Genomic DNA, 27,379 nt, shown 5'->3' on the forward strand with positions numbered 1-27,379 from the left:
GACTTCGCTTAATGACCCTAATTGGGACCAAAATTTCTATCACCCATAATTTCTGTACCCCATAACAATGTTTCTTATAAGTGAATGTAGCTTCTAACTAATAAATATCTTCTGCTTTATTTTAATTGAGTCTAGCCCTTTCATAGAGCACACACATCAAATAATCCCAAATACTATATATAGGTACCTATGGAACTGTTATTGTGTCATCTTGAATTTATTTCTATACAGTAATCCATTATTTGTGTGTGTGGGGGGGGAATCAGTGCACTTGCTTACATTGCTAGCACTACCCAACAATAGCTAGGTTTCTGCATATATTGTAAGATATTTTCCAAGACTTTATTCAGTAATGCAAACAACCTAAGTACTTCTTAGAACAGAAGTGCTTCATAGAAGAATGCTTAGGTTGCAGATGATTTCACTGCTGTTTTTCTGACATTAGCCCTAAGGTCACCTCCAGTGCCAGTGCTTCCAGTCAACGCTCAGAAATCAGTTGTATCACTGTATTTAGTCAAATATACCACACAATGAAATACACACAAACACACACACACCAAGACATATAAAAAGATAATGATACAAACCATCATGCCATTAAACAACTGAGTACTGGTCTGTACAGAAGATATTTCTTGTGACGACAGTATACCACTAACATATTTGCTTGTAAATTTATCTACAATGTTGAAGACTCGCTTCTCACAGCTGTTCCACCAAAGGCGAACCATAGCTGGCAAATCTTTTAAGGTCATACAATAGACAGTGCAAGCCAAATGTGGAATGTGTGAGGACAGTGCTAGTGTGTCTATAGGACAAATGGAAAAAATACAGAAATAAAGTCAGTTTAAAAAACACTGAAGTTTCATACTTTCAGTTACAGTATTTCCATTTTTTAAATGGAGTAAAATACATGCTTATTTGAATGACTGAGCTCACTGGGGCTTATTCTTAGCTAAGAATAGAGAATTGCTTTCAAAATGGTTTTCTTTTAATTCCAACCTGGCTAATATGTCAAACCTATACAGTGGGCCAAAAAAGTATTTAGTCAGCCACCAATTGTGCAAGTTCTCCCACTTAAAAAGATGAGAGAGGCCTGTAATTTTCATCATAGGTATACCTCAACTATGAGAGACAAAATGAGAAAAAAAATCCAGAAAATCACATTGTCTGATTTTTAAAGAATTTATTTGCAAATCATGGTGGAAAATAAGTATTTGGTCACCTACAAACAAGCAAGATGTCTGGCTCTCACAGACCTGTAACTACTTCTTTAAGAGGCTCCTCTGTCCTCCACTCGTTACCTGTAGTAATGGCACCTGTTTGACCTTGTTATCAGTATAAAAGACACCTGTCCATAACCTCAAACAGTCACACTCCAAACTCCACTATGGCCAAGACCAAAGAGCTGTTGAAGGACACCAGAAACAAAATTGTAGACCTGCACCAGGCTGGGAAGACTGAATCTGCAATAGGCAAGCAGCTTGGTGTGAAGAAATCAACTGTGGGAGCAATAATTAGAAAATGGAAGACATACAAGACCACTGATAATCTCCCTCGATCTGGGGCTCCATGCAAGATCTCACCCTGTGGGGTCAAAATGATCACAAGAACAGTGAGCAAAAATCCCAGAACCACACGGGGGGACCTAGTGAATGACCTGCAGAGAGCTGGGACCAAAGTAACAAAGGCTACCATCAGTAACACACTATGCCGCCAGGGACTCAAATCCTGCAGTGCCAGACGTGTCCCCCTGCTTAAGCCAGTACATGTCCAGGCCCGTCTGAAGTTTGCTAGAGAGCATTTGGATGATCCAGAAGACGATTGGGAGAATGTCATATGGTCAGATGAAACCAAAGTAGAACGTTTTGGTCTAAACTCAACTTGTCGTGTTTGGAGGAGAGAGAATGCTGAGTTGCATCCAAAGAACACCATACCTACTGTGAAGCATAGGGGTGGAAACATCATGCTTTGGGGCTGTTTTTCTGCAAAGGGACCAGGACGACTGATCTGTGTAAAGGAAAGAATGAATGGGGCCATGTATTGTGAGATTTTGAGTGAACACCTCCATCAGCAAGGGCATTGAAGATGAAACGTGGCTAGGTCTTTCAGCATGACAATGATCCCAAACACACCACCCGGGCAACGAAGGAGTAGCTTCGTAAGAAGCATTTCAAGGTCCTGGAGTGGCCTAGCCAGTCTCCAGATCTCAACCCCATGGAAATCCTTTGGAGGGAGTTGAAAGTCTGTGTTGCCCAGCGACAGCCCCAAAACATCACTGCTCTAGAGGAGATCTGCATGGAGGAATGGGCCAAAATACCAGCAACAGTGTATGAAAACCTTGTGAAGACTTACAGAAAACGTTTGACCTCTGTCATTGCCAACAAAGGATATATAACAAAGTATTGAGATGAACTTTTGATATTGACCAAATACTTATTTTCCACCATGATTTGCAAATAAATTCTTTAAAAATCAGACAATGTGATTTTCTGGATTTTTTTCCCCATTTTGTCTCTCATAGTTGAGGTATACCTATGATGAAAATTACAGGCCTCTCTCATCTTTTTAAGTGGGAGAACTTGCACAATTGGTGGCTGACTAAATACTTTTTTGCCCCACTGTATAATGAGAGAAAACTGCCTTTCTCTCACTCTTCCCCACAGTGGTACTCCCCAACGCCCCCACCCCCGCCATGGCCATACTGACTGGAAAGTCTGGGAATACCAACACATTTAAGAGGACATCAGCCTGGTAAAGGCAGCTGTACATATTAAGATTTCTAATTTATTCCCTAGGTTAGAGGCAGAGAAAACTGAAATGCCTCACAATTCACAAAAAGCACGGTCTTTGGATACCTGTTCACCTCAATTTTTCTCTCCATTAGCCACTAAAAGGAAAAAGTTTGTGGGCAATCATCCCAGATTTCTTTTTTAACATGGGATACTGATCATTTAGAAGTATGCAGAAATTCTCAGATTGGAATTTTACAGGAAACTTTTTCAATGAAAACATCGCAGGGATTAGTAACTCTAAGAAAATGCACATCTTTGTACAACCAAAATTTCTGGAGCTTTAACTCGGACCTATTCATGTATTACTGCAATATAAAGCAAGGGTATTTTAGGAGGTATTTGTTCTGCCATTAAACCCAACTGAAAATAGGACAATATCTTAGAGGACAATGACAGCCCTAGAGGAGACATCTAGTCCTAACAAAAACTCTATTAAACAATGAAATGCAGAATAATTAAGAATATTTTGACTGACCTTTGATATCTAACTCAAGCTCTTCAGTAAAATATGTTTTTATATCCTTATTTGAAAGTTCTGATGTTGATCCAGGAAAAGTTGGGTTTTCTGGCATAAGCCTGAACAAGTGATACAATAGTTTATTCAAACTCTTAGTTCTTCGAAGATATTGTGAATAAAGAGCCCGTAACTGGAGGAAAAATAACATGTAAAATAATTCCCAATAAAATTTGCTACGAGAAGCAAATGAACTGATAGAATGTACACAATGAATGAGTGTAATAGTTTTCAAAATATATTAGATCAGAAATTCCTTGTGTAAACCATGTTTACACTATTATAAACAACCTAATACTATTTCATTGCTCAGGATCAAATTCTCAAACAAAATCTGCATGAAACATTTTAATAAAATAAGAATTCTTAGTGGGAAAATGCCACCAGAGTTCATACATCCACAGATCATGAAGTAAATAGAATAGAGAGAGGCTCACTTAAAAGTATGTTTTCATTTATTTGATTTCTACTCTCAACTTTTTGTTCCAGTCAGGACTTACAGAAAGGCCTATGCAAAAAAAAAACAAAAAAACCCCCACTACATTATACTAGAGATCATTGGTAGCATTCTTTTTCCCGGCATCAATAGATTAAATTGTTAGGTGCAGTATGATACAGATGATGGGTAAACACTACATCCATACAATATTATACCTACAGACATTCACATCTTCTAAGCAACCTGAAATTGTGCATTGTGTCTACAGAAAGCCTGAATGCATATCTTATTTGTCTACCAAATAGTTTATATTTCAGTATTAACATCAAAGCAAATATAATAAAATATTTGCTTATTAATATTTGCTTTATTATTAATAAAATAATAAAGGAGCTCAAGATTGCTTTCCTATTTCTAAGTGTGGAATGATTTTTTCCATGTTCTTATAGCTAGAAATATGAGAATACTTTTAAGTTCCTAGCTCCTGACAAAATAACTTCCCAGTATATGTATTTGAATTGCTTTTAGTAAAATGTTTATTAATGTATATAGATCAGCTTTTAACTGGACTAGTTTGTAACCTGAAGGACTCACAGGCTGATGGTGGGGAAAAATAAATTATTTACCTGGGAAGATGCTGCTTTGAAGAAAGTTAGAATTAATTTCCAGGTAAGAAGATATCCTAAAACAAGGCAAAAGTCCTCACTCATTGGCTGAATTACTGCAAATTCTCCAACTGGAATGCATTCTAGGATGTTTTCTAATAAATCTTCTTGAGCGGTAAGAACAGTCATAAGTGCTGCTGGTGGGGACCTAAAATAAAGGGAGGAAGGTACTGTGTGTAGAAAAAGAATAATATTTTTCTTTCTACACAGACACATATACTACATGCACACTCCTTAAGAAAGGCTTTATGCTTAAAATAGATTAAGCAATAATAGGAGTAACTTTCATGACATGATGATAGGTTTTATTCTTTTCAATCCTTGGCTATCCATGGCATCCATATACAATGGAATCTCGGGTTACGAACGCTTCTGTTAACGAACTTTTCGGGTTACGACCAGCTCCGACCGCAAAATTTTGCTTCGGTTTGCGAACTCCACCTTGGGGTACGAACAGGATACGCGGCCATTTTCCCTCCCGTGACACGGTCCGCGGCCATTTTCCACCCCTGGCACATGGTCCGCAGCCATTTTCCGCCCCTGGCACGTGGTCCGCGGCCATTTTTCCGCCCTTGACACGTGGTCCGCAGCCATTTTTCCACCCCTGACACGTGGTCCGCGGCCATTTTTCTGCCCTTGACACGTGGTCCGCGGCCATTTTTCCGCCCGAGACGTGGTCCGCGGCCATTTTTCGCCCCTGACATGTGGTCATAGGGAGGGGGACTCTCCCTCCAAGCAATAGCCGCCTCCCTGTCCTCCACGCCAGAATGGATTAACGGTAATTACATTGAACCTTATGGGGAAATTTGCTTCGGGTTGCGACCAATTTGGGTTGCAGCCAGAGTCACGGAACGAATTAAGTTCGTAAACCGAGGTTCCACTGTACACATATAGACTAATATAATTATTACAAATACAGCTTTTCATTTATCATTTTAAAAGCTCGTATCTCTTCCTCTAAAGCACGTGCTTTTCTTAGTATGTAGACATCCAACATGCAGTTCCAAAATGCATTAGTATGAGGAAGGCTTATCCTTTCCCATCTCTCTTTCCAACCAAAATCAAGATAGATTTTTTTCTCTGATTTGACTCTAGTGGCTATAATTAATGTCCATCATGTCCTCCAACCTAAAGAAAAAGAGAGGTAGGACTCTTATAAGAGTCTTACCTTATCAGAATCAAATTCTGATCATATTGTATCTTTTTAATCCATAATCCAAATAGAATCAGTATTCAAAAAGTCTCAATCTGATTTAAATTCATGTTTGGGAACTTCGGCTCATGGTCCAAATTGTTTGGAAACAGGAATTTAACATATTTGCACAATAATATCCAGTTACAAAATGTTTAATGTTACGAATTTCTCCTATGTATAAATCTCAACATTGCAAATACCATGGCTTTTACCCTATTGCATTGATATCTAGTCTCTGATATTAGAAACTATATATCCTATTTTTTGTTTCTTCAGGGAAAAAAAAGCCAGGTAGCACTGTTGCAGAAAACTGGGCAAATGGTTGAAGCAATTTATATTCTATTTAGACAAGCAGCTTTATAATTCAGTATAAATACAAAATGAAACATACAATAATAGTTCTTCCTCTTCATCACCATAAGATCTGAGATCCACATTGTCAAATTTAGGTAAATCAGACATTAACCTAGAATATGAAATAAAGAAAAGGAATGAAAAGAACCCATCTATATTTTTATAGCATAAACATTTATCTGACTTTGAGAAGTAATCACATGATTACATATTAAAAACATTAATTTATAGAAATACTACAAATATATTGCAAAATATATACTATACCTCATCCTCAGTGTCATTGATTATAAATATTTTTCTGAAGAAAACAACACTTTTGGCCTTTGGGCATTTTGAGATACATGACAGACCCAGTCATTAAAAGTCTATAGTGACAGACCTGCTTCTTTATCAAATGGCTGGCATGGTGGGCATGGCCAGTCACCAAATACCAATTCACCAGTCTTTTTAAATACACTTCACATTTTGGGGGACTTCTATGAGGCAGATGTTTTTGCAGATACATATTACACTAGAGGCTGGTGCTTGGCTTTGACGAATGCCAGTTTCTTATTAAATGAAGAAAAAAAAAGGCAGGCAAGGAATGCAATGGGCTCGTTAATTATCTGAGTCACCCTGGTGCCTACAAGATCCATATTATATATATCTAGAAGAGAACCACACAGTAGTTCATAACTAGAAGACTTTTTGTCTTTTCCTCTCTTCTTCAGCAGATTCTTGTACAGGCCATATCCATGGAAGAATTTATCAGAGGGGGCTCATAAGAGCAACAGTGGTAATTATCTCTCTATAAGGACACAGTACTACCCCAGCTCATGAAAATCCTGAACTATATGGGCCTGAGGTTACAATCACTAGTTGTGTTATCTTTGACTGAAAACAAGGACGAGCTTGATCAAGAAATTATTAGTATGAAGAAAATGTGTCACATTTGGGTACTGTGGTAAACAGCAGTACTTATATATTCTCTGGCTTTTTTTAAGTATTTCTTCTACTGATAAAATGAAAAATGGTACAAGAACATATCCCAGTGTGCTCTAAGGAAAGGGGAAATAACTTACTTATGTAACATGTGGTATACTGTAATCTGAACAGGTCTAGCTCTGAAGAGTAGTAATGGAGAAAAAGTATTTAACAAAGTCTGTAGATTATCTGGGAGATTTGTCTTCTGACCAGCAACAAATTTGGCAGGAAGCCTATGGTTCAATAACTGATCCTTTGATATGTATGTTAAAGCTTTACCCAAGGATTTCAACATGGAGTTCTGAAATGATGTTTCCAGTACATCTTGTTCTTTTCCTGTTTAGAAGACGGTACAAGACAAATCACAGCATGAATTTATTCTAACAAATATTCAGTAGCAATTATAAACAATTATTTTCATCTAAAATGCCATAAATAATATTCAGTTGTACTGTCAAAATGCTAGGTTTACATGTTTTCACCAGTGAAATAAAAAAACTGAAATAAATTCAAAGCAATTCAAAAAGAACATGGTAGAATGGAAACTATGAAGAGAAAGGAATATCTTGCAATTATGTGCAGATTTTTTTCCCCAGATATCGTCCTGGAAACCTCAATATACAGCTACATGTTGTATACTTCCAGTTTTACAGTTTTACAAATCTTTATTAACAAAAACCTAGACTGTTAAATAGCCTGTCAAAGTATTTCTATGTTCTTCTACATTACCCGTTTGTATATTTACCCTTTGCCACAGACTTACTGGTGATTTCTGCCAACAGAGGCAGAAGCAAGCTATGAATGCCTTCCGAAAAGAAGTCCTGCCATTCAGCCATGAGATTTTCTGGAAGTTTTTCAATGATTTCAGGAGTTGCTGCCTGGAAGTATGCACTCAGAGAAGCGCTCAGGTCACAGCTGACAGAAGCAAAGACTTGCACTTGTGCAACAGGAAAGACTTCTGGGTTTTCACAGGTTGTCTGCAAACAAAACAAAACATCGAGGGCAGAATGTCATTCTTTTTGATAGCAAGTTTTAAAACATGAAACACCAAATAATACGACTTATATAGCTCTTCAGCTATACATTAAAACTTTTTTTCTAAGAGTTAACCACATACAACAAATCAAAACAATTTTTGATTTTATGCTTTTACCCTTTTCATTTTTAATAATTACTGTTCCATAGTTTAATCCATACTACTTTGTACTAGATGGGGCTAACAAACCTTAATTAAGGACATGAATATACTGATACAATAGAGCATTGGGTCTGTTTGCAGAGTATGCTATGGAACAGAAGCATTAGTAAGCAAGACTCATCTGAGTTCAGATTATTTTGAATGCTGGGATAATTTTGTTCTATAAAAGTCTGAAACATTTTATTACCAGAATCATGGAATATTAATCAATAGCCTTACTGAGGTTTACATAAGCTCTTTCATCATATTTTAGATTTGCAAAAGATGAGAATGTTTTATACACAAGAATGTGAAATTCTCTTTATGCAGAAATCATATCGTTCTCAATTTGTTACTTACTTCCAACCATGCTAGCATGGAGCACATGACAAAATCCCATTCACTCTCCAATAATGAGACAGGCTTATTCAGCAACAGAGAAATGAAACGGATCATTTCTATATTCAAACCAAGCAGCTGTGGATTTGCTTCTTGTAGATTGCTTGGGCAAAAATTAAGAAAAACGTTTAGAAGCTAAACTAAAATGAAAGCAAGGCAAACGTTTGCATTACAATCAAACCAGGACCCAAACTTTTCTTCTGTAAGATTTCATTTACTGGGGCAAACATTCAGGTTAGAAAGTTCAAAGCAAACAACAATGCAAACAACAACACGGTATTTCCAATAGAAGAGAATATCTGCAGCTCAGCGCTGCACTGTGGAATTCTTGGTGCTCTCTGAGCTCGGTTGTTTGCTTGCAGATGTTTTATTACCCAACATCTGATGACGTTACCTAGTTGGGTAATGAAATGTGCAAGCAAACAACCAAGCTCAGAGAGCACCAAGAACTCCACAAAACAGTATTTGATTTATGGACAGCTTAGCTTGTCTTATGACATATATTAAGCTATTCTTTTTTTGTGAAAATCAACATTATCAAAGCACACAAGTATATACTGAAAGTTAAGTTCTTTTATATCATGATGGCAGCTTTGAATAATACATTAAAATATTTAATTAAATAATTGATTTTAAAAGTAATATTTTTTTAATATAGTGCTCATTATGAAGTGTGAACAGTACGCTTATATTAAGAAGCACATTCCTGTACACATAGGATGCCTCTTCTAATAGAAAACTTATGCATTCAAATGCTGGAACATCTATAGAGAACCAATCTGGCAAAGCCCACAAGCTTACAATTATTGGACTAAAATTCATAGACTTAAATAAATCAAATTGGACTATTATTATACTGTCCACACCTATTTCAGTTATTCTACACAATTATTTTTAAAAAATAATATAGTTAAACAATGCACCAGCTGAAAAGAAAGCTATCTTCATAATCACTGCGCCAAGATACGATAATCTTCAATATTCCAGCCATTAGTTCTCCATAATCAGTATCTTGAGTATTCAAGCAGGAATTTAAAATGCCAAGATATCCAAACGCTCCTAAATAGTGTGAAATACCATTTTAATAAAAGATATTAAATGTCCTTGAGCATAATATGAAAACAAAAAGAATTTAAAGCACTTAGTGATAAGCAGTTCTTATACTGACAATATTGAATACTGACAATTCAATACAAGTCACGTAACAAGAAATGTATGACCCATCAAATATTTTTGCAATTATCAATGGCAAATAAATATGTGATTAATTGTGTGCACTGAACATCCTACCTCTTCCAACTCAATGTAGGATTGGAGAAATTATTTAAGACACTGACCCTCAGTACTGAAGAGCTCAGTTCCATTACATGTCATTAGTTTAGCTGTAAACCTAATGACAAGTTCTTCCTTATCTTCCTCAGGTAAAACTGGAGACAGACTCTGAAGTGTATGCAAGTTTCCTTCAGTTAATGGGAAAAAACTGTTCATGGAAAAAAAGAAAACCAGGGAATCAATATAAAATTGTTTTTATATTGATAAAAAAAATTACAAAAATCAGGATGACACAAAACATAGAAAGAGATTGTTACATGCAGAATTTTATGCATAACAGAACATATCTAACCCCAAGAAAGCAGGACATTTTGAATAGCTGTAGCATTTATTTGAAACAATCATGGATCTAGGGCTGGCAGATTTTAAGTAATATAGGATAAAAACATTAGAGAATTGAAGAGATAGATAGATAGATAGATAGATAGATAGATAGATAGATAGATAGATAGATAGATAGATAGATATAAGATTCAGATGCAAGACACAACTATCACTAGCCTATATAGATATGACAGTTATAGCCCTACAAACAAGAAGAAGATTTATTCTGGCTTCAATTTATGCAGGACATAAATTGTAGTACATAATTGTAGTAGTAGTAGTAGAAATCATAGTTCTCAAGCAACCCCAGTTTACTATCTATCATACCTCTCAGATGAATTAAAAAGTGCTTTAATCTCATAGGGTGCAAAGTTTTTTGTATCAATCAATTTAGCCATTGTTAAAGCCCAAAGTCGTCCACTCTCTTTTGATCTATGAGAAATAGAAAGTTTCTGAGATTAATGTGGCTCACATATAAATAAAATAATTTGTATTTATTTTAGGTGAGAATAGTTTATATGAAGGTAGTATGTACATTTAGAATGAAAAATCAGGATGTTTTCTAATAAAAGGCATATAAAAATACATATTTTTCCTTCAATACTTACCTATTGAACAATATTTGTAAAAGACAGGAAATATTATTGAGTACATAGAAATGTTCATGTGAAATATTCATTACTTCTGTATTATGAAGAAATTCAAGAAGCAAACCAGATGGGTTTGCTAATTCTTCAATCCACTGTAAGGCATACAACTGTTCTACAACTAGAAAAACCCAAAAATATATCTTATTACTATAATTTAACAATTACTTGTTAAATGCATACAATTATTTAACTCTTTATGATTTTATTAAATATCCAAACACTATATTTAGTGTTTATATTTATATAGTATTATTTATATTTGGTATATAAATTTACTAAATAAATAAAAATAAACATTTATGCATTATAACCCATTAAGAAAACTGACAAGATGGCTTCTTTTAATTATTTATGAAACATTTTATTCTGTTCTTGCAGAGATCTATAATAATTTTATCAATAAAGAATTGAAACTGAGCGGCAACATAAGGGCGAACAGAGGTATGTCAACAAATCTGGAATGATTCACGGTATAGAGCAGCCTTTCTCAACCTTTTTACCTTAGAGGAAGCCTTGAAATAATTTTCATGTTTCAGGGAGCCCCTGTATAAAACTTGCAAAACATATGAAACTGCACAAAACAATTCACTTTTAACCTACACAATTCAAGTTTTACAATTTTTACAACAACAGCAAAACAGTAGGCCTGTTGCTGCAAGCGCTAGCATTGCATGGTGCACAAGGTTAAAAAAAAAACCCAATTTTTTGTTGTTGTTGTTCAGTCATGATCTCTTGGCAAACCCCTAGCGACTTCTAGCAGAACCCTAGAGTTTCGCAAAACTCCAGTTGAGAAAGGCTGGCCTAGGAACTGAAATAATCAGTGTGGATGGCACCTACTAATTATGCAGTATAGTGCCATCCCATTATAAGATATGGTCGTGACATCATTCAATTATTTATCCCAATAAGTCATTATCAATTAGATATTTAATGTAACATATGCCACATTTCAGTTCAGCAAAATGGAATAGAAGAAAATAATAAATAAATACAACAGATCATCATACATTTAGGGTTAATTAGTTTTTTGGCTATCACTTACTGATATTATCAATTTTTCTTCTTTCTAATTCAGGATTTTCAAACACAACCTCCTTTTCCAGTATCAATAATGCCATTCTACTCAGCAGAGCTGCAGTACAAAGATGACTTGGAAGTTTAGCTGGGATACAAAACTTATGATCTGTTCCAGGTAACTCACAATTAATGCTCAGTCTTCCTTCCAGAAGTGGTTTCCTCAACCACTGTAATGACACATTAGAAAACTTATATAAAAAGGTTATATTTTCATTATAGACAAGCAAGATTTCAAATATTTCATTCCATAATATAACATTTCATGAAGATTTAATGTTTAATGATAGTAATTAAGGTTAGCATATGACCCTAATTGTCAAGGGATATATTTACATTACACATATAAAAAGTATACATTATCTATCTATCTATCTATCTATCTATCTATCTATCTATCTATCTATCTATGAAATAAGTTGAAACTGACAAAAGTAAATGGCATCCACTACTCTTTATTCCATAGTCCATAGAACACACACTTTGCTTTTAGCCGTGTCTATATAAGATCCGTATGCAAGATTACGTTATAGTTTATGCCTCTAAGTGGAAACAAGAAAAAAATCTTCTGCATCAGCAGTTAGAAATTTTGGTTACAGAGAGATTGTTGGATCATGAAAAAAGTTCCGTGGAATAGGTTTATATTGCATTTGTATTAGGCAAGTTACAGCAGTTTTCTATGCTGAAAAGGTAAAATTCTCATTCAGTAGATTAAAGTTAAAAGTGTTGGGAATCTGGTAAATAAGCTGATAAGTTTATAGATCTATAATAATTTTATCAATAAAGAATTGAAACTGAGCGGCAACATAAGGGCGAACAAAGGTATGTCAACAAATCTGGAATGATTCACGGTATAGAGCAGCCTTTCTCAACCTTTTTACCTTAGAGGAAGCCTTGAAATAATTTTCATGTTTCAGGGAGCCCCTGTATAAAACTTGCAAAACATATGAAACTGCACAAAACAATTCACTTTTAACCTACACAATTCAAGTTTTACAATTTTTACAACAACAGCAAAACAGTAGGCCTGTTGCTGCAAGCGCTAGCATTGCATGGTGCACAAGGTTAAAAAAAAAACCCAATGTTTTTTTTGTTGTTGTTCAGTCATGATCTCAAATCATCATTTGAAGCAACAGAAACAACACAGCATAATTTCTGAAACGGCTACCAATGTTAGATCCAGAACCTATTAATAATAGTTTTTTCCTTTTTTATAAGTTATTATATGGTCTGGAGGAGAAGGGGGAAAATTATGAAGCTAATCAATTTTTGTGCCAGGTGGATATTTAATCTTTATCATTGGACAATACTGATACTTTGAAAGCTCCTTTGTTGCTAGAGGAATTATCTGAATTGATACAGCTGTTGCAAAAAATGGTAATGCTCCTGTCCTGGATGTTTTTTTAATGGAATGGTACAAAGTGTTTGCAGATTTGCTGGGCCCTATACTTTCAGAGATGTATCAAGAATCTTTTACATCTGATAAATTCCCTCTATCATTTTACGAAGCTTATATAAGATAAAGATCCTAAATTGTGCACTAGTTATAAGACTTATTTTATTAATTAACATGGATACTAAGATTCTAACTACTTTATTGACTAGACAATTGCAGAAGGTTTTATTATACATAATTCACTCTTCCCAGTTCATCAAAATTCAACAAGCATCAGATTATATACGTATACATATTCATTGATATATTGGATATAACTAAGTTTTTTGTAGTGATTAAGGCACCAGGCTAGAAATCGGGATACGGTAAATTCTTGTCCCGCCTTAGGCATGAAGCCAAGCTGGGTGACCTTGGGGCAGTTACTCTCTCTCAGCTCTGGGAAGAAGGCAATGGCAAACCATTTCTGAAATCTTGCAAAACTGCAAGGACTTGTCCAGGCAGTCACCAGGAGTCAACACTGACTTAAAGGCACACACACTTGCACGCACGTGCACACACACACACACACACACACACACACACAAACAGAATGGTCTCTGCTATACTAGCATACCTAGGTGCAGAAAAAGCCTTTGACTGGGTTCAGATTAAATTTTTAAAGCAAGAGATAATGAAATATGGTTTTCCAATGGATTCTGTTCTTTGCAGAAATTCATTATTTGCCACATAATTATATGATAGAGTCATAACAAACCAGATATTTCAGACTATTCTTCTTGGAACCTATTTATTTTTAGGATTGTTTTATGTTGTATTTTAATGAATTTTTATCTTGTTGTAAACCACCTAGAGTCTTGTAAAACAAGATGGGCAGTTACAAATTTGATAAATAAAATAAATAAAATAAAATAAACTCTGAGTTACAGGATACTGTATACTCAGCATTGTCAGACTGACTTCTATACTGGGAGAGATCTTTGAACAGATTTTCAAGCAGCATGTTTATGAGATAGGCATGCTACAATTAATAGAAGCCAGCATGACTTTGTCACAATCATATCATCCCAGGCTAACCTTATCTCTTTCAGTGACTAGTTACTAGCTCAGGAGATCAGGGAACACTGTAAACAAAGTCTACTTAAGCAAAGCCTTCAACATAGTGCCTTGATATTCTCTTTTCCATTTTACTAAAATGGTAACATATGGGTTAGATGCTACTAGTGAGATAGTCTCACAGTTGGTTGAATGATTGCACCCAAAGAGCATGGTATAGGATAAAAGAGACCTGGTTTAGCACTAGTTTCGATAAAAGAGATCTGGATCATCATGTGGTGATTTTTTCCTTCACCAGAGGCCTTTGAATAGAAGCTGGATAGTCATCTGTCAGAGATGTTATTGTGGATTCTGCACTTAATGAAGGGCTTAGTCTAGACAACGTCTATGGTATATTCCAATTCTATGATTCCATAATTTAAATAACTAGTTACTATACTACAACAAATTTGGGGATCAACATATCTGAAATACTGTATCTAAGCACAGGTTTCTGTTTCTAATTACAATTATGCCAAAAGGATGAAAAGTATATTATAATGTATATTTTATAATAACAATATCATTCTTACACCTTTCATTTATTTTAATCTTAGGGTAATTAATGCAGGATTCCTTAAATGAAAGAATCTAGGCAGGTAAATATACAAATGCTGAAGATTACTCTTTATCATGTATCAATTTTGCAATAGCTTACATACCTCACTGGATAGAGACTCCCGCATCTTTTCCCATTCAGTCTGGCTTGGAGTAAGCCATTCAATATAATCTTTCAGAACACAAGCAGAAACATCTTCAGCTTCTAGCAATGTAGTCAACAAGTCATTGACCACAGAGATCAAAACCTGCAAACTGATAATAAACCAACATTTTACTTGATATAAAATTCAGATAATAGCAAAATACCTGCTTTTCAGTTCAAGAAAAACACATATATAGTAAAATAGACACACAATGACTAAGACCAACTATTAAACTATGATTTAGTATTATCAGAATGAGCCTCAGCAAACCTCAGGCTCATTCAATGAGCATTAAAATAATCTCTGTAATGGCCTATAATTGTAGTTTCATGAGTTTTAGTTTGGAAGGTAAATCTGGATGATTTGGTAGCATATACATTTTAACAACAACAACACAACATACAGAATAATCCATGGTTTGCATGTATATGTGGAAGACAAGTCAATGTGGTAGATTAAAGCTGAGTAATGGTGAAGTTAACTGGCTAGTCACTTAATCTCAGTAAAACTTACTTTACAGGAAAATGAACAAGAACCAAGAGGCAGGATGGGAAAATGAAATATGTTATATTTGAAAGATGGTTATAATGCAATAAATATGTTTTGCTTCCGAAATATTGCTCCAAACTATAGTTGGTATGTCATATGAACTGAGTCGATGTCACCTGTCTCCTTAGCATGGCCTAAGATTGGAAAAAGGTTATACAACTCTGCACTTCTTCCAAATCCTTTACTCCTAAGCATGGTTAACAGTTACAGCAGCACCAACATTAATAATAAAAATCATGCTTTTAAACCAAATGAATTTTGATCTCAGGATGAAATATGAAATCCTATGTATAGGATATTTTTAAATCAATGCTAGGCTGAGGGATGGTTAGCTTGAGCAAAGAAATTATGGAGTGCATTCTAGAGCTACCTTTTTACATCCAACACTGATGTCTGAAGCTGGTTCTTGACCCAGAATGCAGATTTTTGCAGGAAGCTGCTCTCCTTATGCAGAATGCTAAGCTGATGCACAAGTGAAGTTATGCCACACAACCAAGTATGTTTCAATTTATTTACAAGGAAATCTACATGAACGAAAAAAATGGACCAGAGTTTTAACTACTAAACACATTAATCATGCTGTAAAACTAAAAGCTTATGAACAGAATCATGTTCTTGAGAGTCGCTTAAACAAAAAAGCTATGTTCTTATTTTCCAATGATTTTTAAACTATTTTATGAGGGAAAAAAAGTTTATCAAATGATACTTAGTAAAAGTTGTTATGCATTCAGTTACAGAAGATTAACTGTCTTAACCCAGTAATTGCACGTTTTACCATGAAATAACACATTGCTATACCTGCTTGCTAAATAGTCCTAAGCCTGCTCCATCCTTATTCTGCTTTACAGAATTAAATTGTTTATGTTTGTACCAAGATTGTTTTTTAAGAAATTGTATACCTCTCAACTGAAAAAAGGTGCAGTTCCAGTTCATGTTTAAATAATTGCATATGCTTAAATGCAAGAGTTTTGTTTTCCCAGATATTTCTATCTGAAGGCATGATCACCATTTTTGTAATAACTGTATTTGATTAATTTTTAGTTATTTTGTTTTGTTACATATATTTGATATGGTTTACTATGATAAATCCATCTGTGTGGCAATCAATAAGATAAGAAAATAAACAACTTTCAATATTTACAGCTACAAATAGGAGGTAAGAAATAGACCAATATGGAATTGGTCATACATACATGAGCAAATGTACCTGATAAACGTGTTACATCCTGGCTCTGTGCACATAACTGGAAAATAGTGAATAACAAATCTTCAGAGGATGGCATCATTAAACATCCTTTAACCGAAGTGAAAAAACTAGAGGCTATGTCACAGATGAAAGACACTGATGGTTCTGTATTTCCAGCTTCGGAAAGATCCTTAGCTTTTGACAGAGCTGCTTGAAGTTTGTCAATTATTCTTTTAACATAAACTTCTCCAATTAAGGACTCTATGGATTAAAAGAGACATTTTGTTGATTTTAATCATAGACTCTCCAGTCTGAATAAACTGGCTCTGCTACTATGAGAGAGTCCTCATTTTTAGCATTCTGACAAAAACTCTGGCTTTTTATTAACATATAAGATAAATGCAATATTGCCCAACTTACCGATACTAGTGTCTCAAATGTTCCATCCATGACAAGCTAGCCTTCCAGTCCTCCTAGAAGTCTATTACTCTTTATAAAAGTCTGAACCACTTACCATTTTTAATCAACTGAGATAATACCAAGCTTAGGAGAGTCCATTGTTCTGAATGAAATGATTCGGCTGAAGCTATTGTCATCTTCAAGCTGATGTTACACAGATCATTGGCCAGGGACACAAGCTTCTCACCTAACACATCTCCTTTTAGCCACGTAGAACTTAAGGAATGTTTCTCAGAGTTTGAACAGGCCTAATGTATAGAAAGTACACAAATATTTTCCAAAGTCATTGTTTACTTATTTAATCTCCAAATAAACCTCTTGGTTTATTATAAAAATCTGTATTAATAGTAAACATATATTTTATGCTTTTAAAATGCATTCTTCAAGATATTAAATAAGTCAAGACCCATAAAAGCATTATATATACAGGTAGTCCTTGACTTATGACCATTTGTTTAAAGACTTGGTTAAATCACAGTTAACTAGAATTTTCCTTCCAGAAAGGAATCTTGAAAAACAGACTATCAATTTCTAAGAAAGAACAAATTCTTGTAATAATCTGGGGGTTCTCCTGGACTCGCAACTCCTGCTCAAGGAGCAGGTGGCTGTCATGGCCAGGAGGGCCTTTGCACAGCTATGAGTTGTGCGACAGTTGTGCCCATTCCTGGACCACCATGTCCTTCTCACAGTCACCCATGCCCTAGTCACCTCCCATTTGGACTATTGCAACACGTCTACATGGGGCTGCCCTTGAAGAGCATCTGGAAGCTTAACTTGGTTCAAAATGCAGCACCCTGCATAGTTTTGCACAAGTCTAGATTTGTGTATATGACACTTCTTTTGCAGGAGCTGCACTGGTTGCCAATTTGCTTCTGGGTCTAATTCATGTGCTGGTTATTACCTTTAAAACCCCACATGGCTTGGGGTCTGGTTATTTGAAGGCCTGTCTTTTCCCAGGTATATTTTAGTATTCTCAGTGACTGAGCAGAAAAGAAACATGGAAGCCATTCATATGCAGAAAGGCAAGCAGTGTCCTCTTGGCTGCTCTCATATAATTTTTCATAGTAACTTCCAAATTATAACTTCCAAATTATCTACCCATATAATATATAAAGAAATCAGTCACTTTAACATAATAATAAGAAAGTATATTTTGCAGTCAGAAACGTTCACACAATGAGAAATTATCTGCAGGCAGGCAAAGGAGGGTAAGCAGCTGGTTTTGTTGGCAAGCAACAGGAATTCATTCATCCCAAAGGAACAGTGACCCAGAGAGCCATTACTAGAAGGAACAACTGAAATACCTGTGCATACTGAAGCAACCTGGGGGGTGGGGGGACTTGAACGTACCTTTTGGATTATTTGAAGAAGAATATTCCATTTTAGATCCATCTTAAAAAGAAAAAGAAATAGCATCAAAACATGACAGAAACTGAACAATTTTCCAGAATAACATAATATTAGTCAGTGATAATAGATTCAGAGGAAAAAAGGTGAATGAGAATATGAATGGGCATGTATGTTATACCTGTTAAAAAGCTGCACAATCCCAGAAAAATAATTATTTGATCTAAGGAGGTGCCAACATATGCAACATTTACATGCTCTCTGAATCATCTTTGCTGCCCAAATTGGACTGCTGCATGGCCCTACTAAATACTGTATTTCTTAACAACAAGAAGTTGAGTTGAGTTGTACTTCCTTCCTGAAGACACATGTATGTATATATGCTCCACCTAGAACATCTCATTCCTTTATTCAGCATAAAAATTAGACTATATTTGCATGAGATCTACTTTCATTGGGAATGCCTCACCAGAGAATCCCTAGTCAGAGAAAGCCTACTTGGGGAAAAGTTAATCTTCCTCCTTAAGTATGTTAAGTACTTTATTTGTCCTATCAGCAGAAAGTATGGATAGTAAAAATGTAGACAAGGACCTGAATGTTCACAATACTTAGAGTATGAAACTATGCCTCAGAAGACTGATGTTGCCTCTTCCTGATTAACCTTCCAAAACCTAGAAAATATATTTATTTGATATATAAAACTGAATTTAATGAGCCTTCAACACTACTTGTTACACAGCATCCCTGATTAGCATGGTGGTATGAAGCAGCTGCTAATTTTGTGCTGCTCTTTATGGTATTGTTTTAACATGTTGGCTTGAAAAGCAGATACATCTCCAATTCTAATTCTGAATATTAAGAAATTTATGCAAGTTACTTGGTAAGCCACAGAAACAAGTGAAACATTACCATTCCAAACTCTAATTAGTCTAATATAATGCATAAAAACAAATTGAATGACATTAATTTACTGCATAAGAAAAATGTACCTTTGTTAAATCATTGAGAATATTTTCCCTCTCTATGGTATTGCTGCAGCAATGGAGAATGCTATATAAAATATCAACCAAGAAGTCAGTCTCTTTTCTCCAATCTTCTTTTAGCCAATCAATTAACTTTTCATACAGAAACTGAATGGATGGATTTTCATACTGAATATAGTCTCTTTCTTCTACAAGCACTTGGAAAACTTTACTAGAAGCAAAGTTGCTGAGTAGAGCAGAGAGGAACTTTAAGTGTTGGTCAGACGTTTGTTGACTGGTGTACACTATACTTAGTTCTGCAAGTTTACAAACTAAATCTTCTAAAGGTTCAATCTGAGGAAGACAAGTGTGTTTCCCGTGAATTTCATGAATAATATTACTGGATTCATTGCTAGTTCTCATGTCAATGAAATTCTCATGTTCGGTGTTAATTTCAGCTTTTCTGTCTTCTGCAAATCTTATATTTACGGGTTTTTTTCTATTTCTTCTCATCTTGTTTTCTGGGTTCTGAAGAATTTGTAACAAAGAAGACACAGCAGCCAACGATTTCTCATCTGCATCCATTACAGCAACATGTTCCACACATATATTTGAAAGGCCATCCCAAAAGTTAGATAACATTCTCTGAAAAGTGAGGGATGTTCTATCATCATTAGTTATTTCTGCTTTTGTTTTCCAAACATTCAGCATGTCTGCTACTTCATAAAACAAAGGTCCATTTTGTAACTTGGGCTCTTTAATTACTGTATTGATGAGAGGAATTAACTGTAAAGAAAAAACACATGAATTTTAATCTCTTTTGAAAACTGTTTCAACCTATAAAGCATACTCCTTTTATTTTTAGCTATTTTTTACAGGTGCATATGGATAAAAGTTCATCTCATGGGCAGGAGTGGGGACAGAGGGAAGAGAATAGGTATGTATCCAGGACAATGCTGTGTGCAAGCCAGAAATAATATAATCAGAGAAAACAGAAGCCTCACTGACATGTAAAGGGGAAATGTTTACCTATATAATACATCCTGACATCAGTAATGTTTCATTTCATTACCCTCACTCTGATATTATTGCACAGCTAAATCTAATTGACTATGTAATGCCATGACTTCTCCATGTAACTAGGCATAGGTAAGGAAGTTCTAACATTACTGGGGGGGGGGGGAATCACCAAAGTAGCCTTTTAGTGCCAAGAGAAACAAATACTATGAACAGAAACAAATATTATGAAAAATATTTTTTTTCAGATAACATTTTTGCTGATTCATAGGAGCATATTTCAACTGGAAACTGATTGATATTTGGTGCAAACTAAACTCACTGATCTAGTATTGTTAAAAAAATCAATTACAAACTCAAAATCTTTAAAGCTAATGCATTATTTTACTATCACCATGATAACATACCTGGACGTTTACAAGCATTTCTTGTATTTTAACTTGTTCTTCTTCTTCACCTATGTTCTGTAGGACAGTAAATTGCAAACACTCCATAAAAGCTGAAATGATTGCTGAAGATTCTGAGCGACAAACCATAGCTCTTTCAGTGAATAGCCTAAGCAAACAGAAAATTAAGATCAGAATGAACTATGTTAGTTCCCATATTCACATGGGATTAAATAATGTTATAATGTATAAGTAGATTTATGTGGTGCTTTAAGTGATTGCAACTATAAAATTAGCATCAGAAACATAACTTAAAAACATAACAAAACAAAAAAATGCTAACTGGAGGAAAGTTTACAAACATTCATAAGATGCTACTTTAACAGTTTCATACAGCTTGGTATCTGCAGTTTTCAAATTCAACTATTTCCTGATATACATCTCCAAATGTAACACAAATACTATCTACACACACACACACACACACACAAAGATAAGCTTTATTTGATTAAAAAAAGCTTTCACTAATAATGGTCATACCCTTTAACTATGGAGGTGAAGAATGTTGTTAAAAAGTCCAACTTTGGATCTGCAACATTATGAGGCACCTTGCTAATAAGTGGCAAGATATTAGGATATATAACTGTAGCAAGACCCCTTCCTCCTTCTTGAAGCACCGTCCACAATTTTGGTAGAACTCCTTTTTTTGCATTCACGTGATTCCAACAATCCTACAGAATAATAAATGTGAAGCAGTAAATTAAAGAATACCTAGTTACTTGATATTGAAAGAAGCAACCTTCTTATCTTGATATTAAAGAAGCTATTTGGAGAGAGAAAGAGAGAGAGAGAGAGACATTAAGGTGTCCATAACTAATGAAGACATTAATACTGGTTCATAAAGTAAAAACTGTTGTAAAACGTTGATCTGAAAAGCTAAAAAGCTACCCATTTAAATTTTCTGCCAAATTATCAGTGAAATGTTAATATATCTTGGCTATATTAGATGAAAACGTATAATCAAAATGAGATCTGCTTATTCATTAAATATTTTTTTCAGACGTATAATCTGAAAGGTGCCTATGAGATAAGTAATGGCTTCATTGTGGCTTCCAGCATTACCTCAACAGTAGTAAGGACATGAAGTGCAGCTTCCCAAAGAGCAAGGCATACAACAGCATCACTGTCATCAATGCTAAGAAGAACAGCTGGACAAACTCTCGATGCTTCTGCATTCATGGACTCAGGAATGTGCTTGCAAAAAGTAGAAACCATCTCAAAAAAGGCAGAACGAATCTAAAATAGAACAGGAGGAAGCCTGAATATTTTCATGTAGGTAGGATTACAGTACAGGTAAACCTTGCTTAATGACTGCCCTGTTTAGCAACCATTCAGAGTCACAACAGCACTGAAAAAATAACTTTACAACCAGTCCTCGCATTTATGACTATTGCAGTGTCCCTGCAGTCACATGATCAACATTCAGATGCTTCGCAACCAATGGGTGTTTATGATTGTTGAAGCACCCTGAAGTCACATGATCACAATTTGTGCCCTTCACAACCAGCTTCTGACAAGCAGAGTCAATTGAGAAGCTGGCAATAAAAATGTAAGTCATGGTCACATGATCTGTTGCTTAATGATATGCGGTGAATCACCTAACGACCAAATGGGAAATAACGTAAGTATGTCACGGTCATGTGATATTTCACTTAGCAGCTGTATTGCTTAGAACAGAGTTGCCAGTCCATATTGTGGTTCCTAAGTGAGGACTGCCTGTATTACCTCAATACTGGACAATCACATAACATTCTTATGAAAAGCTAATTACCAACTCTGATCCTAAGAGCCATTTAGGCATATATATATGAGAATACAAGTAGTCCTTGTTTAGCAACTGCCTTGGACAGCGGCCATTTGCAGTTGCAATGATGATGAAAAAGTAACATTACAGCCAATGCCCACATTTATAACTTTTGCAGTATCTGTCAGTCATGTGTTCACCATTTCAGTCAGTTAGTACACTTGTCTTGTGCCTGATCCATTTTTTTTCCCTTCCCCCTGCCTTGCAGAGCAGGGAGATTGCCTAAACAAGCTTTCTCTTCGTGAGCTGCTTTTCTCTGCAATATAGCACATCCCTAAAAAGTGCTAACTGCAAGTTAACAAGCTCAGCTCTGTGACCTTAATTAGTTGATTAGAACCCTCTGGCTGACTGGTGCTGCTGCCTGACATTGACAAGACCCTAATCAGTTTCACATTAAAGGCTTTTGTTTGCCTCCTAAGCAGCAAACAGCTGACAGTAGAGCATTCCTTTCGATGTGTATTCCCCATTGTGTGCCTGTTTACTCTCTTGTAATCCCTTCCTCTCCAATGAATGTAAATACAAACATTAATTATCTTCTTACTAATTATCCCAGTGCCCAGGTGAGCATTCCAAAGGACAGGGGAGGGGGAAAAAGGGTTATAAGTTTTGTCCTTTTACCTGGTTTCCTCTTTCCTTTTGAGTTCCAGAAACTGCTGTTTGGGCTCACCCAACTGTTTGGGGTCATATCTTTCTGTCAGCTTTGCGAGGTAGACCAGACAGAAAATATAGCCAGATGAACTAATTCTACTTTACTATAAGGCTACATTAACAGAATCTTGCAAGTCTAAAAGTATACCTCTCCCCTGTCCTCTTTACAGGCCAAGAAACTAGGGAGGGTCTCTTCTGAGCCTCTTACCCCACCCACATTCCTGTTGTGGGCTAAGCTGCCTTTTATCTGACCGTTCCCTGTGTCTCTTTGCCCTGTCTCCCAAGGTCATTCCCACATACCATTGTACCTTCTGACACAAAGCAAAGGAAAACTGAAGTAAAATCATAAGCACAGTTGCAGCCATATGATTATAACTTAGTAACCACTTTAACAACCAAGTCACCGGAACCAATTGCAGTTGCTAAACAAGGACTACCTGTATATACAGCAACAATATTTTCAAAATTTCCCTTTTTCCCTTCCACTCCCTGAACTTCATGATTTTTAAAGAATTCCAGCAATAGCTTTTTAAACATTAAGAGGAATGTGAAAAGATAACTGAGTGATATAGGTTGCATTTTAAAATACAAAATAGCATATGGTAGAAAATTATGAAACTACTTTAATAACTATAATAGTTATAATTTCTAAGAAAACCGTTATGAAATACAGGTAGTCCTAGAATTTCAACCATTCATTCAGCGACTGTTGAAGTTATGACAGTGCTGAAAAAATTGACTTGCAACTGGTTCCTGAAGTTACAGCTGTTGAAGGGGAAAGGAGGGCGCTGGTCCATGAGAGTGAGGAAAGGAGGGCACAGTGCGTCCAAGCAAGTGAAGGAGGGAAGAAGGTCACAGTGCATGCAAGCAAGCAAAGGAGGGAGTGGTGTGTGCGAGCAAAAAAGGGCACTGGTGTGTGCGAGCAAGTGAAGAAGGATGCAGTACATGCGAGTAAAGGGAAAAGGAGGGCATTGGTGCATGTGAGCAAGAAAAGGGGGAATGAGGGCCAAGAAGCCGCACGATTCTGGGGCTGCTTACTGTCCTGCAAGGCAGGGTGCAGGGCAGCCAACAAGATAGAGATGAGGGGGGACATAGGCAGGTAGGGGGAATTGGAAGCAGTCCCTTACCTTACTGAGGCTCAAGGCTGGGAGGGACCAAGCCTAGAATGTCTTGGATTGGGGTGGGTCCTTGGCTAACGACCAGTGGAATTTGCTTAACAACAGCAATGGAAATGCCAGGACTGCTGTCACTACGCAATGCAGTCACATGTCTCGCTTTACAACTGCATCACTTAGCAATGGAAATTCTCGTCCCAATTGTGGTCATAAGTCAAGGACCACCTGAAGTGTTCTAATACTTCAAAACCTCCTGCACATGAATGGTTCTTGTCCAGGACTAATGTTTTGAGAACTTGGGATATAAGACACTACCTAATAATTAGGAAATTGGAATGCAAACTTCATCACCATTTTTAAAGGACTTTAAACAATATTACCATTTCAAAAATTGCACTAATAATGCTAGCTGTCATTTTAAGAGATTTTTCTAAGAATTTCTTCAGCCAAATTCAGTAAATAAGAAAAATTGGTTTTGTGATTAAAACAAAAACCAATCTTAATGCCCATAACTAAAAATGTTCTTATTTTATATTTAAGATATGTTTTAGAATAAATGTTTGAGGAATGTAAAATGGTAAAAATACCTGTGCTATGTTATGTTTCCCATATTTCCAAAATTTGTTTTGAGAGAATAGTGTCTTAAGCCTCTCTTCTAATGACTTAATCTCAGTACTGGGCATCATACAAAGCAATTTCTTTAAAGATAGCAAAGAACAGGTTATAATTCGATGAAATTTGGCTTCTCTTTCTTCTTCTGGCACTGCTCTGAATAAAAAACACAAGAGCATAAGCTTACAAATTCAATTGTCAGTATATTTTTTTCATATTTGATTTTAAATCTCTTGTTAAAGACAACACACTCATATTCTGAAAACCAGAAACTTCACTTTATGTATGTATAAACTACGTAGGTCTATTACTACTACAAATAAATAAATACTCGCTTCCAAAATTTCACTGTTTTGTTTGTCAGTTTTTGTTTTTTTTTAACTTCCCTTGGAAGTCATTTATTCCTTGCCTATGAGCAAAAATAACATTTCCCCAACTGCATGTTTTCCTAATCCAAATGAGGAAATCACACTGTACTGATCAAGGAATAGCAGACAGAGGCACTATTCAAAATTAAGTATTGCTCTGATCCAGCAGTTTTTGTTGGCAAGATAGTTATCTACCAAGATAGTTACCTATAAAGTTTTCCAATACGCCTATAGGAAACCTGACATTGACAGAATGTTATTGAGCCCACATGTCAGTAGCGATTAGAGTTGCATAAAAGCCCAATAAGTATCATTTCTTATTAATGCATGTAGAAAAACTGCACAGAGAAATCAGAATACATGAGATGCAGCTGATTTTCTGTCAACAAGGTGATTTGCTGTGCAGAAACAACACAATTTTCATTAATGTGAAAAGGCAACAACCATCAACTTTAAAAGGTACTTAATATGATGTTGAAGCTTAGAACCAGCAGTTCCAATGGCCAGAAGAAGGTTCTGTGCACAGAAGCCTCTTCCAGCTATTAAAACTACCAGAGGAGGTCTCCGAAAAGAAAACTTAACTGGGAGAAAATGTTTCATGTCACCTGACATGACAGACCTTAAACATACTTCATTTCCTATATTTCAAGATATATCTTTTTACATACAGTACTTATTTGTGTGTTAATACAAAATCAATTTATTTTTCTAAAGGGATAAAAATGTACATACTGTGGATCACTTAGTGTATCAGGAGTTTCTTTCAAAAGATTATCTTGTAGCACCTGGACAAAAAACAGTCAGATGTCCTTAAATGGAAAAAAATACACGACGATTTGCAGAGAAATAAATAAATGTTTTTAAAAGGAAAGAAAATACAGTATTACAATGTTATATTTCCTTTAATTTAAAATTATTATGATATGAATCCAAATAAGTGTAGCTTTGCATTTTTTTTTTCTTAAGAGATTATCTAATGATTATCAAGATTCTTGGATTCTCAAAGAGGGACTCTGGATTGCCAATCTAAAATACAGATGAAGACTTGGCTATCAATTGTCTTTACTTAAATCTGTCTCTTCAAATATAAAGGATTAAACTTTAAATGTAGTGTACAGATAGTATAACAAGACAAACCATTACCTATTCAGAAACCAATTGCAGTTTTTGGTGGAAATGCTGTCACACTAATTCTTGTTATGTATGTTTGTGGTGATATTCTAGAATAAGAGATATTACTAAAAATATAAAAGCTCTTATCAATAAATAATAAAAGCAGCAATGGTGGCTTTGCTACAAATATATAATAATGCAAATAAGAATTTAAAAGATAAGCCACTTATGGCCTACCTGATTACAACTGCTAATATGGCTATTACCAGACACTAGCATGATCTAAATGATTTATCTATTAACAACTGTTTGAAAACATTTCAGTAATAAAAAATATTATTTCTAAATTTGAGTTTCATATAATAAACTCAAAATAATTTTCAGGAAGAATTTTTTTTTAATCACATACATGAATTATAATAAGGCTCACTGAAACTATACTCGATAGTTCTTGTGACCTCAGAGAAGGTTAATTAAGGAGGTTCCAGTAGATTTATTTATTTATTTATTGTGGTTTAAATACTATTTGGTGTCGTTGTCTAAGGCATCAGGCTACAAACTGAGAGACTATGAGTTGTAGTCTTGCCTTAGGCATGAAACCAGCTGGTTGACTTTGAGCCAGTCTTCGCTGTAGGAAGAAGGTAATGGCAAACCACTTCCAAAAATGTTGCCAAGAA

The 27,379-nt window shown here is 35.4% G+C and overlaps 1 protein-coding gene across 1 annotated transcript in view; it reads right to left on the reverse strand.

Moving 5' to 3' along the window:
- Window positions 1-27,379, reverse strand: part of LTN1 (listerin E3 ubiquitin protein ligase 1) — a 33,412-nt gene that overhangs the window by 2,017 nt on the left and 4,016 nt on the right. Inside the window, exons 5-27 of the mRNA XM_088144610.1 lie at window positions 26,322-26,374; window positions 25,197-25,377; window positions 22,105-22,278; window positions 21,523-21,713; window positions 21,004-21,151; window positions 19,607-20,365; window positions 18,621-18,662; window positions 17,326-17,518; window positions 16,833-17,072; window positions 15,996-16,149; window positions 15,035-15,185; window positions 11,853-12,054; window positions 10,769-10,928; window positions 10,488-10,592; window positions 9,842-9,984; window positions 9,428-9,563; window positions 8,466-8,607; window positions 7,692-7,905; window positions 7,027-7,264; window positions 6,000-6,074; window positions 4,375-4,561; window positions 3,271-3,442; window positions 588-808 (exon numbers count right to left, since the gene is read on the reverse strand). Coding sequence (XP_088000736.1) covers window positions 588-808; window positions 3,271-3,442; window positions 4,375-4,561; window positions 6,000-6,074; window positions 7,027-7,264; window positions 7,692-7,905; window positions 8,466-8,607; window positions 9,428-9,563; window positions 9,842-9,984; window positions 10,488-10,592; window positions 10,769-10,928; window positions 11,853-12,054; window positions 15,035-15,185; window positions 15,996-16,149; window positions 16,833-17,072; window positions 17,326-17,518; window positions 18,621-18,662; window positions 19,607-20,365; window positions 21,004-21,151; window positions 21,523-21,713; window positions 22,105-22,278; window positions 25,197-25,377; window positions 26,322-26,374 — 4,281 coding nt within the window. The remainder of the gene's footprint in view (window positions 1-587; window positions 809-3,270; window positions 3,443-4,374; window positions 4,562-5,999; window positions 6,075-7,026; window positions 7,265-7,691; window positions 7,906-8,465; window positions 8,608-9,427; window positions 9,564-9,841; window positions 9,985-10,487; window positions 10,593-10,768; window positions 10,929-11,852; window positions 12,055-15,034; window positions 15,186-15,995; window positions 16,150-16,832; window positions 17,073-17,325; window positions 17,519-18,620; window positions 18,663-19,606; window positions 20,366-21,003; window positions 21,152-21,522; window positions 21,714-22,104; window positions 22,279-25,196; window positions 25,378-26,321; window positions 26,375-27,379) is intronic.

This window comes from Python bivittatus, unplaced genomic scaffold, assembly GCF_059951505.1.
Source record: "Python bivittatus isolate LINGU-HERP-01145 unplaced genomic scaffold, Pbiv_v1 ctg000350_np1212, whole genome shotgun sequence".
NCBI lineage: Eukaryota > Metazoa > Chordata > Lepidosauria > Squamata > Pythonidae > Python > Python bivittatus.